The sequence below is a fragment of the Ixodes scapularis genome, unplaced genomic scaffold, assembly GCF_016920785.2.
Source record: "Ixodes scapularis isolate PalLabHiFi unplaced genomic scaffold, ASM1692078v2 PGA_scaffold1__304_contigs__length_218370807, whole genome shotgun sequence".
Lineage (NCBI taxonomy): Eukaryota > Metazoa > Arthropoda > Arachnida > Ixodida > Ixodidae > Ixodes > Ixodes scapularis.
In genome coordinates, this window is record NW_024609846.1 from 209,964,866 (window position 1) to 209,977,905 (window position 13,040).

At 49.2% G+C, this 13,040-nt stretch overlaps 1 protein-coding gene across 1 annotated transcript in view; it reads right to left on the reverse strand.

Annotated features, from left to right (window-relative positions):
- The window catches only part of LOC8039478 (matrix metalloproteinase-2), a 255,383-nt gene that overhangs the window by 49,691 nt on the left and 192,652 nt on the right, over positions 1-13,040 (reverse strand). Inside the window, exon 3 of the mRNA XM_042291060.1 lies at positions 6,772-7,085. Within this exon, the coding sequence (XP_042146994.1) occupies positions 6,772-7,085 (314 nt within the window). The remainder of the gene's footprint in view (positions 1-6,771; positions 7,086-13,040) is intronic.

Consider the following 13,040-nt stretch of genomic DNA (forward strand, 5'->3'; position numbering starts at 1 on the left):
AAAGTTCCTTAAAGCCAGATTCTTTAAGTATACTTTTTTTATCGGCTCTTCGCCAATTGGACCTGGCACTATGTACAGTCCAGAATCTTCCAAATGAACTATAAACCAATAGCCGAACTGATCATAGGTTTTTATTTCATTCTTTTATTTCCCGCCTTTCTTTTTCTTAGGTCTGTGAGATGAACCATGGGTGTACCACAGAAGATGACCCCTCAATAGACTCCAAGAACGAAAAACAGCAAACGCCGTTTTTTTGTTTTGTTTCACCATGACCGAAAGACGGGACGAGCAAAAAACGAAACATTTGGCTTCAGCCTCCGAATGCTTTCAGTTTCTGCGAACTCGCCTGCTCTTTGTCTAATTCATTTTGTACGTGTTTGTGCGTTCGACGATTAACGATGATTCTTTTGTGAAGGACTCAGTAGAACTACTCCTTTCAAGCGGGCACGGCTCGAAACTCTTTTCTTCTAAATTGGAATCATGGGGATTGTAGCGTTTTTTTTTTTTTTTTTGTTCTTGTTTTTGTTTTACTGTTGCTCTACGGTTATATATATATATATATATATATATATAAAGAGAAAAAAAAAGACAGAAAGAGCGAGAGAGAGAGAGAGAGAGCTGCCTCAATTGAAGCAAACTTCCGACGTATGTGCATTCGAAAAGGAACCCCGTGGCATCGTTAGATGGAACCCGGATCGGATTGACTCGTTCGAAAAGGTTCCGCGCAACTCGCAACGACTATTCCTCGAGAAAAAGCGCGACGGGATCTTTGGTCGTGCTTTCTTTTCCTTCTTTTCTTTTTTTTATGCGTTCTCAGTGCACGTTTCGAAGTGTTGTTGATTGCATAGATTGTCCTTCTCGCCCTCTTTCTTTTTCCCCGAGGTTTAAACAGTCCCGGAATCTGGCGTTGCTCTCTGTTTCGCAATTTTCGAGGAAAGCAGGCAGTTGAAATTCTCATCAAGTGATATCTAGGAATTCGGGAACACGTCTAACTCACTCATATTCCTTGAGGACATATATGAATTGAAAGCGCAAAGAAAGTAATCGAGAAAAAAAATGAAAATAAGAGGACCTTCACTTCTGCTCTATACTCGCACTTAAACGGGTGGTGTCCGTGATTTCCGTAAATACCGTTTGGAATTATTCCTCAAAGCTCGAAAGTTAGAACTGACAAAACACGCGTTAGTTTTGCTCTCCGCGAAATGGCAACCGCAGGAAAATAAAAACGAGAAGAAAATGGGCAGCGTTCACCTCTTCAAGTGGCTATGCTAACAAGCCGTCACGTCATCTGGTGTCGATTACGTGCCGCCAGTGTTGAATAGAACCCAGTCCTAGCCTCGCGCTGGGGTTGGCAAGGCACAAGGTATTCTGAGTTCCTCGCATTGTTCCGATTCGGCTGTTCCCGTTATTGCAGCGATTGAACACGAGCCACCAGCCGAACGTTTGCCCAGGCACTGATTATCACGAGTCCAAACCGAGTGCTCAGGCGGCGCTTCTGTCCAATCAATGGAGCGCATTTCACTATCGTTACGTTGGAAATATGAACTCCCCAATATGTCAACTACGCGGCCTCCGCGATACGTTATCAACTTTTGCCGAGGAAAGACTGAAAGAAGAAGTCCGCTTTTATACTTGGGAATATACCCTGATAAAGACGCTTCTTGGTCGGTAGCGTTGCCTATACACTCTAAAAAAAGCCTGGGCATCCGCTTTCCCGCATAACACTCGGAGAGCCAATCACCGCAACTTACGGAGGCAGCTCAGCGAATGACGATGGCGAAACGGATGTTTAGATCAAAAAACGTAGTTTGAGTTGTGACATTAAGCAATGCAAGCGTGACGTTTTGCATCGCTTAATGTCACAGCTCAGACGGCGTTTTTGGTCTAAACATATGCTTCGGCATCGTCATTCGCTGAGCTGCCTCCGCAAGTTGAGGTGATTGGGTCTCCAAGTGTTGTGCGGGAAAGTGGATGCCCAGGCTTTTTTTAGAGTGTACTTGGACCACACTAGTCCCTGTAAACTTGCGTAAAGTGAAAAAAAAAAAAAAATACAACTTAAGGCTCCGGTCTTACAACGGTCATCTTGGACGGGTACAGCAGGATTTTAATTTCTTCAAAAAGAAATCTAAAAATACATACTCAAAAGCTTTGTGAACATATTTCCTCTGATCTTGGGGATTCCAGGGCAAACTATAATAGTCATAGGTTAATTAGGTAATTCGAAAATGAACGAGTAAAATTGCCACCTACTTATAATTTTCTTTCTTCAATATTAGTGATGTTACGAAAGTGATAATTTCATACCGCGTGCTCAGCATTTTATTTTAAAAAGTGGACAAAAGCTTACCTGTTTTTTTTTCTTAATTTTTCTAACTGTGTTGTAAAAGTGTTATTTGTACCAGATTGTTTTTATTTTTAAAAAAACACTTTAAAATAAAAATTTTGATAAAGCTCTCGTCCGCTTCATTATGATGCTCAGTACGCGTTGTAAAACTATCACCCTTTTAACGTTAATATTGGTGGATAATATTGAGAAACACGTGTGAGTATTTACTCCTTAATTAACTAATTAAGTTATAAGTTCGAAATCTCTCCCTAGAATCCCAAGAAGACATGAAATGTGTTAGCAAAGCTACGTTTAACTAAGTCTGCGTTTTTTTTTAAATGTTAATTTGAATAGATTAAAAACCATTTTGTAGTCACTCAAATGACTGCCCTGGGACCTGAGCCTTCGATAAAAGAAGAATATTTGCAACTCCAGCAAAGCGCACGGCACCCAGCGGGGAAACACTGAGCTAGATGGGTCCTTTCGCGATTTCTACTCGTCCCTTGTGGCTTCCGTGATCAAAGGTCGGCATTTTAGGTCGCCCGCAATCACCTTCACCCTCACAGCCACACTTACCTAAGCCCCTCACTCATCCTCACTCTCACAGCAACGACCCTCAGCCCCTCACTCACCGTCATCCTCACAGTCACACTCCCCTTCAGCCTTTCACTCACCTTCACTGAACGTCACGGCCCTCACGCGCTCATGGCCCTCACGCCCCTCACGAATTCACCACCCTCACAGCCTTCACGCACTCGTACCCCTCACACACTCATGGCCCTCACGTACTCATGCCCCTCACGCACTCATGGCCCTCACGCCCCTCACGCACTCACCGCCCTCGCACACTCATACCCCTCACGCACTCACCGCCCTCACAGCCTTTACGCACTTATACCCCTCACACACTCATGGCCCTCACGCACTCAGCTTCCTCACGCACTCATGGCCCTCACGCCCCTCACGCACTCACCGCCCTCACACACTCATACCCCTCACGCACTCACCGCCCTCACAGCCTTTACGCACTCATACCCCTCACACACTTATGTTCCTCACGCACTCATGCCCCTCACACACTCATGGCCCTCACGCCCCTCACGCACTCATCGCCCTCACGGCCCTCACACACTCATACCCCTCACGCACTCATGGCCCTCACGCCCCTCACGCACTCACCGCCCTCACAGCCTTCACGCACTAATACCCCTCACACACTCATGGCCCTCACGCACTCAGCTTCCTCACGCACTCATGGCCCTCACGCCCCTCACGAACTCACCACCCTCACACAATCATACCCCTCACGAACTCATGGCCCTCACGCCCCTCAAACACTCACCGCCCTCACGGCCCTCACGCAATCATCCCCCTCACGCACCCACAGTCCTCACAACCCTCACAGTCTTCACGGCCCTCACGACCTCATGGTCCTTACTCGCCCTCACACTCATAAATTTTCTTGGTGCAGAGACTCACTCACCCTCACCTCACCTGTAAAGATGAGGGTGAGTGAGGGTGAATGAGGGCCCTCATGAGTGAGGTTTGCGATGTATGGGGGTCCGCGATTCCACGTTGTCGGCGGTTGGCGCGATGGAACGGTTGTCCCGGTGACTGTTGTTACTGTCGCATCAGCGTGTTTCCAAGGTCGTTGTGAATGCAATCTACGTTACATCCAGACATTCTGCGTTTATCAACGTTCATCGGCACAGCAGTATCGCTTCTGCGAAGAGAGTCAAGCTTCTGGAAGGTCACTTACGCCAAAAGATCGCCGGGATTAAAACGTAGTGAATACAAAATCGGGGAGGGGGGGGGGGGGACCATTTTGATTCCGATGCTTGCTGCTGAAACGCGAGCGCTGCGCGTTGAACTGGCACATGGCATGGCCATAAATTTTAGACCTTGCAGAAAATCTTCATTCGTGCAAGCACGTGCATCGTGCGATGAGATGCCCTGCTTTCAGCGTAATAGACCGATCTCACTAAGCGTTCGGAGCATGCGTGACGCCGCCATATTTTTAGTTCACAAGCGGCAGACGGCAGTGCACAAGAGGACTAGTGCCATCTCGTGCTCTACACACGCAGAGCTCCAGTGAGGTTGCCGCACGTGCAGAAAGACTAACCGCCGAATTCAGAAACCTCACTCAAACTACACTCAAACTGAAAAGCCCCTCCACTTCCTCGAGGAAGGCGCGAGGGCCGGCGCTGGCCAATCGCGACGGCGGATCCGTCCTCGCGATTGGCCAGCGCCGGCCATCGCGCCCTCCTCGAGGAAGTGGAGGGGCCCTTCAGTTTGAGTGTAGTTTGAGTGAGGTTTCTGAGTTCGGCGGTAAAGTTCCCTCGATGCATTAGAGTAGCGGTGGCGTGGGGGGGATTGGTGGCCGAGTGGATTAGTGCACACCAGCTCGGAGCACGTGGAGCGAAGGCTCGCGTTGCAGAACCCACGGATCCTGGGCTCAATCCCCACCCCTCCCCATTTCGACCTGGATGAGCATCGTACCGGCGTGCAGTCGTGTATCACTACAGCGTGGTGCACGTTAAAAACTGCAGGCTAGCGGTTGTACTGCACTGGCTAAATTGCTCATCTACAGCGAGTGACTCGTCGCAACTTTGAAATGGCTGACCAACTACACGCTGTATAAATATCCACACAACCCCAATTATTAAATATAGTAGCGGTGGCGCAGTCTAACTGGCTGGTGAGATCGGTCTATTACAAGCGTGAGTCTACAGTTACGAAAGAGGCTATCAATGTGCGCCAGAAGGAGGGGTGCAGCCCTTCCCTCTCACTTCCTCTACTCCCATGGCGCCAGCGCATCGACTTTAGCTTAGCAGCGCCAGCTGTGCGCCAGTGACGATGCCTAGATCTTTTGGCAAATTACCCAGGCATGCTGTGAGTACAGTTACACGCCAAGCACTAGAGTCACTGTATGGGTTCCCAGAGTACCGAAACTCCGAAGGTTCGTTTTAGAACCGCGGCGCGGCGCTGACACCGAAACCATGGCGCCGCCACCTTGGGTCTACGCGTCGACGGGGGCATACCAAATCGCAAGAGCGTCGGTCGTGCGAAACCGTACAGAGTTGACGCCTGTTCGACTGCGAGGCAACAAGCGATACGCGGAATGAACCAGCTGTAATCGGTTCTCACCTCACAAAGCTTGCTTGTTGCAGTGGGCTCGAAATCTTTCCGTTTTACTATGGCCAGCCAAGCCTTCTTCCACCGTCTTGCAGTTGCGTTCTTCCAAACGGGATCCGGAAAAGTATCTTTCCATCCTCCGGCCTGCTGCTGCACCCGAAAGTGCAACAAGCAGGCATTGTGCCACTAAGTACACAACCTCCTTGCTTTTGACGTCGGTAACCACGTGTAAAAATCGGCGCGTAAACGCGCGTTCGATGAGCAGCAGAGCGTGCGTGTGTGCCGGTGTTTACTGAACCCAAAATGGTGGCGATTGCAACCGCTTGAAGCGCTGACAGGGAGAGTCTAGCGGTGCTTGTGTCACGTGATCGCTACCGTCCAATGATGCTCACCAAGCCAAAACATGATCCGCTAGAGTGAGTATGTTGTCGGCAAAACGCAAAAAAGAAAAGGAATGCGTTACTCTGGGAACCCATACAGTGACTCTACCCAGGACTAGGGTGCCTTCCCCAGGACGTGTTAGAGTCAGCAACAGTATCGGAATAATTCACTGGCGGCCATAGCTGTGTGCGCGTCTGCTGAGCACGTGCTGACGGCGAGCTTCCACAGTTCTTTTGTAACGTGCGTTCTGCACCATCAAGATCGCCGGTCTTAGCAGGCTATTAAAGCGAGCTCGTCCTGAGCATGCGCTATACCAGGGGTGGCCAAGCTGCGTTTCATCGCGGCTCGCGGCTTCCCCTCCCCCCCTTCTCCCCCCCCCCCCCCCTTCCCCACCCCGCCTCCGTTCCGGTCACACGAGCACTTCCCCAAAAAGAGAAATGGAATGTGTTTTAAATCGAAAGACAGGTGGCGGTTTGGTAGTCTTCTGATACTGCTACCTTACGTACTTTTGACTCGAATCAATTAAAGTTAGAGGTTGGCACCCCCCCCCCCCCCCCCCCCCCCCGCGGCTCTTGGTTTTGTTTGCGGCTCTTAGGCCGGGTCAGCCTGGCCACCCCTGCGCTATACATATCGCCCTCAAATATGCCAACACCGCCGTAAGAGCATGCGCTCTAATGGCGGTGATACGAGAACAAGATCACTTAAATCAAGCACCCTCGACTCCGTGAATCGAAGGCGACGTACAAAAACCAAGCTGCTAAAATATATATATATATATACTATTGTATTTCCGTTTTATGCTTTCCAAGACGCTCGATTTTACTGGTCTGGAGAGGGCAGTCATTGCTGCGTCAAGTTTGGTTATGGACGGGCTGGGGAGACTGACTTCGGAGGATTGTCTATTCAGCGCTCACTACGGGTCGACTCACCGTTGGAGTTGGATTGCGGCGTCCCCGTGATCCAGTTCTCGTCGGCGTCGAAGTGGGCGTCGCCTCCCATGCCGTCCCCCGGGAAGAAGGCGTGAGCCAGGATGGTGCCGGGTCCGTCGAACGAGTAGCCGTCGCCGTGGTCGAGGCGCGCGAAGGTCACCGCGATGTCGGCCGCCCCCTTGGCGTCCGACCTCACGCTCTGCGGCGAGATCTCGGTGAAGCGGAGCTTGGACGCGTCCGACCACACCCGCAGGGCCTTGCCGATCTGGCTCCGGATCATGGAACGGTCCGCGCGGGACGGGAAGTCCATCACGCTGCGAGCAGAAGAAACGTCCGAGGGTCGGGTGGGGGCCCCAGGCAACACCGGCGCTCGCCACAACACTCGGCACGTGCGTATAGTTAGTCACTTAGGATCCAGCGACTTTATTGTCACCAAGAGGATTAGAACGGCAAAAGTCTGTCAGTTGCCTCTCCCCCGGAGGTATTTGCTATACCGCCGAAAACCCGGACACCTAGAAACGAGACAAGGCCTATAATAGGGAGTTGTAGCAGATCGCTCCGATGATTCCGACAACGATACTCCGCCGCCGCCTTTGAGCATGCATCGTATCGGTGTCGGAGATATCCGAACGATCTACTAATATCTGATCACAACGGTCGTGGGGTGCAGAATCGTATCAGGCGTACAGTTGTGTCAATGTGAATTTAGGTTTGTCAAACTCGCGAAGCCATGCTCTCAAAGTTCGGTGTTAGCACAGCAAACGAAGGCGAAAGTTAAACAGAATTCAAACACGAAACGCTTCAAATGGAAAGAGGCTTCGAGACACATCCTGCTTTGTGCCTCAAAGCAAAGCACACGTGCGAAAAACCATCGGAAAATCGTAGAGAAATCCGAAAACACGAAAATGATTTCATGCTATTTTTGAGAAACGAGCGTATTTATTGTACGCAAACCGCAAATATGGATTAGTTAAAGGTGTATATTCGCAATTTCAGTAGCGTACTGTAAACTAGCGTGATTGTTTTTGGTGTTTTAATTGTGTGTAACTATCATTCTGTGCAGATATTTTTGTGTGTTTTTTGGTTGTTTTTTTGCACATGTTCTGCCAGCGAACCCCGTGGTTAAACAATGCGAAATATTTACAGATTGAACACACTCAGGCTGACGGTAATGCAAACGGGTCTTCTCGTGGAGAAACACTGAAAAGTTTCCCGAGACTTTAACCACATGACACTTATCATGTGAGACCTGTGCACGTAACACTTACCTTGTAGGAGTTGTGTCCAAAGAGCGCCGATAAAATCGCAGATCATGATCGAACAATGGGGTCGAGCTTCGCGAACAAACTCTAAAAATGTCGAACTGTGACCACCACCAGTTGAAATATCAAGTTTTGTCAAATTTCAACCACCTCGGCCGAGACCGAACTGTATATAATTCACTGAGAATCCGTAGGACAGTACGTTACCGCAGGTTCACTAAAGTTACCAAACTGACGGCTCGCAAGGATTTTCCGAATGTATTCATCTAGTACACTTCCTCCGGAACGTATCAGCAGGAGAGAGGTAGACATTATGTGTTAAAGTGGATACTCAGAAACTGTGGACTACTGAAGTAAACAATTAAGTGAAAGCGCAGTGACAGAAAGAGAGAGAAAGAAAGAAAGAATTCTTCATTAAACGATAAAGTCAACTATTTTTTGTGATTTGTTACACAGTGAAAGGAAGTGCAAAGTTATTTGAACTGCGAAACTCGAGTAGCCGCTTTAGAGCGCCAGGTAGGCAGAAATAGTTCACGGAACTGCTGAGTTTCCGTTTTGTGGAAATGAAAGACAATGGCGGAAACAAACCAGACAAAAAAACGAAAAAAAAAAGAAAAAAAGCAGACGTTGCAGTCATCAACGCGATAACCTCAACTCCGGCACAGAGGAGAGAGCGAGACCATCTTTTTTTCTAAAAAGACGCGACCTCTCGCGTCTTCACCAAGGTTAGCGCGGAAACAATAGGCGCGTGCGTGGCGGGGGAGGGAGGCCGAGGGTCTGGGTCCTTCCGAGCGAGCCCCGTCCAATTACCGGTTCGCTAACGAGCGCCCCCGCCGCAGATGACGGCACCCCCGTCGCTGTGCACGAACCCCCAGGAAGAAAAAAAGCCCAACAAAGCGGTCCACGGTCGTCCTTGCCGCGAGGAAGGAGGGTTTCGATCCACCTCCCTCGGCGCACTTTCCGCGATGCATGCGAGGTCACACTGCACGGAGCCCGGCACCCGCTTGCTTTTTGGTTTTTTTTTAACTCTGGCTGGGAATCCATAACGAGTTACGTAATAAGAACCGCGTGCAGTGTGTGGGTCCACTAGCGATGACGTCATGTGCTGGCCTTGTCGTCTAGGTGGAATTGCGCAGCGGCGCCTATATCCATAGTTCTATAGCTGCTGCGCTAGACCACCAGACATCCGTGCTGGGCTCTCATCCATGGGGAGCCGTGGCACGAAGTTTCGGACGCTGGCTAAATACCATCGACAGTTTGGCGAAGAGCAACAGCCTGTGGCAAATGAACCGCGCAGACGCGTTGTTCGGATGCAGTCACGCATCCCAGTTCTTAACGCCAAGCGAATCGGGAAGCTTCAAAAACCACGGCAGCAGTGCCTGGACGACCACAATGAATGCTATGAAAAACTGACATGGTTCCGTGAATGTCCAATTTTCTATATCCTCTGTATAAGTACTAGTCCTGTTCAACCTTGAACGACCCTCGTAAAATCAGTCTCCCCCACCTCTTCCCCGCTCCACTTCCGACTTTAGGAGAGCGGGCCACGCGCTATCGTCACCGACTTTACACGTGCAGGGGCGTCTCCGCGGGAATTCTCAGAAAATGGGTGCTTTTTATCGTTCTGCTCATACACTTTTGTTCTTGTTCAAGAACACCAAAAAGAATTCCCAAATGCGTTTTTTTTTTTTTTTTGTGGAATGGCATTAGTCAAAAAAATTGTAAGGGTGCAGGCGAGCTGGTGGAAGTTAACCATAGTTTTGTTTAACCCGAGACTGGAGTATTTCGGAAAAGGGACGAGAAGAAAAGAGGCCACAAGGAGGCGACGTCTCAAGGGACGAGAAGAAAAGAGGCCACAAGGAGGCGACGTCGCCTCCTTGTGGCCTCTTTCCTTCTCGTCCCTTTTCCGAAATACCCCAGTCTCGGGTTAAACAAAACTATGGCATTAGTCGTTTGATTGAAGAGAAAACGCGCTCATCTTTGCGGGAACCTGTTGGCACCAGAGAGATACCATTCTCGCCGTTACTGCCACTGAGGAACTTGGAGATCAACGAGCTGTGTTTCTGCTGTGCAGTCCTGAGGGCTTATTGAACGTGCAACCAAACATGGAAGCCATCAGCTCACGCAACAAAAATGGGGCAAAAGCAGGTTTTCTCGAGCTTAGTGCCTTTGTGTTTGCGAATCACCGACTTTGGTTTGAGTGAAGTAGACATGATCACACAGTTACGCTTCTGATACGTACAACTTCAGAGATGTTCGTAGTAACAGTTGTTTAATAGGGAGAACGAGGAGGAGGAGAAAGAAAAAGGGTGGGGGCGGCTGACTTGCTTAGAGAGTTTCAAGTCGCAGCTGTGGCAACTGTCTGCCAATGCTCATAAGCTCCCTAAAAATAACCGTTGTCGCCATGAATTTATTTCTGCTAAACGCGATTTTGTCAATATAGCCTTTTCCATGTCTGACGCTACAAACGCAGCACAATAAAATAAAATAAAAGTATGAAGCATGGAATCGTAATACAAAGGTTATCCGAGAGAAAAAATCCTGTCTCGAAACCTAATTTTTTACGCCTGCTTTTTTGCGTTTAAAAAACCCGTAAAAAAGTTTTTTTTTTTTTTTTTAATTTGGTTGGGACACGCGTGTCAAGAATTAAATTTCACGCAAGAAAAAAATTAGAGAAATATTTACGACGCGAGATTTATTTTAAGTTCTGCGCGCAAAGTAATTGACGTCACGGAATGATCATACAGTCGTTCCACTTCAACGAGATGGTCATACACTGTCTCCACCTCAACGTGATGGCCGAGCCGACCCACCTTTCCCCCACGCGCCCAAAACGCCGAGAGAGAAAACAGGTGCAAAGGGAGGTGACCACCGACTAAATCGCGTCTCGCGCCGTCAATATTGCCCTAAATTTTTCTTTCGCCTAAAATTTATTTTTTGACACGCGTGTCCCAACTAGATTGTAAAAAAAAAAAAAAAAAAAAAAAAAAAACATTTTTATTTTTATTTTTTTATTTTTAGGGGCTATTTCACGATACTAATCCCCGGAGAAGGGGAACAAGGCTGACAAAAGACAAACAGAAATCTCCAAATACAGCACGTTATTCTTGTCCAGCTCGCTTACCTCTTCGCATTAATTGCATTATTATCATTCCTTCCCTTATATTTTTCTTTTCCCTTCGAAATACGCTTTAAGCACCCCCTCTAAATACACAGATGGCACGTACACCAGAAAGTGCACAGGAGTATAGTTCGCTTCGTAGACTTTGCCCCCTCTCCGCCCCAGGCAGCGTAGAGCAGACAGCGGCATTCCCCGGGGAACTCGGATTTCCCGTATATATTGGCGCAATTCAATATCCCCTTGTTTCAGTTTTCCTCTCCCCTCCAGTCGGATCGGCTTCACTAATGAACGACGGCGGCGCCAGTCCCTCTCGGTAATCGCGGTGCCAGGAAACACCTGCTGTTTCCAGGATCGCCTGCGGCAACACAACTCGGATTCGCCAGAGTAGGGCTGCCACGGCAATGGCGTACGGCGCCTTCTGCCGCCGCCAGCCCTGCCGCCGCCAGCCCCGTTGCCGAGGAACGACCCGACCAGCAGCGATCCGTGCTGCCGTGAGAAGGCTCCGTTCAAGTTCGAGCGCTCTCGTCTTTGCGAGCTTTCTTTTTTTTTTTCTCCCACCCCCGTGGCGCGCGCAACAGCCCGTACATTTTCTCGAATTTCTTTCCTTACAACGAACCTCTATGAGCCGAAGCTCATTTCTAGTTGCTCTCTGATCCGGAGAAAACCTGTCGCAAAATTTAAATCGTGGCTTCAGGGGCGTAGGCGACATGTCTTTCCGGCCGATTCCTCGCTTCATGGAGCGTTCCGATTAAACGCTCGTCGATGTCGTGATGACGAGTGCGACAAATGGGCCGAGTGGAGGTTGGTCGTTCTTTTATTCTGCTTTATCTTCGCCGAGTCATTTTGAATAACTTTGCGAGACGTTCCCGCAATTGACTGCTCATCTAGGTTGGCACAAAAGCCGCCCTTATGTTGTGTACGTGTGTGTGTATGTTTTTCCAAATTCTTTTTGTAAAGCAGGGGCTGGCAAATAGCTATTCTTCAAGAGGAGGGAGGATATCAACATTCCGACGATACATGCGCAGAAAGTTATGAACAGAACAGAACAAGCAAACATCAGGCACCCGAAATGAAGTTTTGCTTGTTGTTGTCGGTACGCTTACTCTAACAGCATTACGTGATTACAAGTCCGATTTTACACGTTTTCATATTGTAGCCCCTTTCTCGTACACCACGAATCCGGCGCCATTGGAACGAATTCAGCGTTATTTCTGCATTTCTCTATAAACAAGTACAGGAATTCTAAAAGGTGTTATTATAAGGCACCGATAAAGTAGGAGTTTTGTCATAGCGTTACCCTAGGATACCGCGGGCGAGGCAACGTTTCCGGCGCGCGTATAATAGCGTGCCTCGAATTCACTGCGGGAGCTCCCGGTACGGTAAATTGCGGTAACGCTACGCTAACACACTCTAATTGCGGCACGTTAGAATCCGAAGACTGGGCAAAAGCTGGACATATCAGTATTCCCCGACGTGAGAAGACAAAAGTGTCACACCAGTGTCCCAGAGAACTGGAGCTCCCTAGACTCAACCTGTTTATTTATTTCGAGATAACCGCCAATCCCGGAAGCATATATCCGGAATGAAACGAGTAAAATGACCGAATCTAACTTGTAGCCAATTTCAGAGAAAGGCGTCGGGGGTTGTGACGGCGAACGCGACGGTTCGGCAGCCCGCTCGCTGTGGCTTTCGGTGTCCCGCGTTGCTCGCGTCGTGAGCCCAGTTGCTCGCTTCCGCCGCCGACGAGAGGGCGGGCTATTTTTGGAAAGTCTCGCCGACATCGGAGACACGACGCCTTTCAACGGCCATCGTGCCCCCCGCGTGGAATCCCCGCGCTGCTTCAACTCCAGGCGGTTCTTCGTCCCGAAGATTACAGGCGTGTTGAA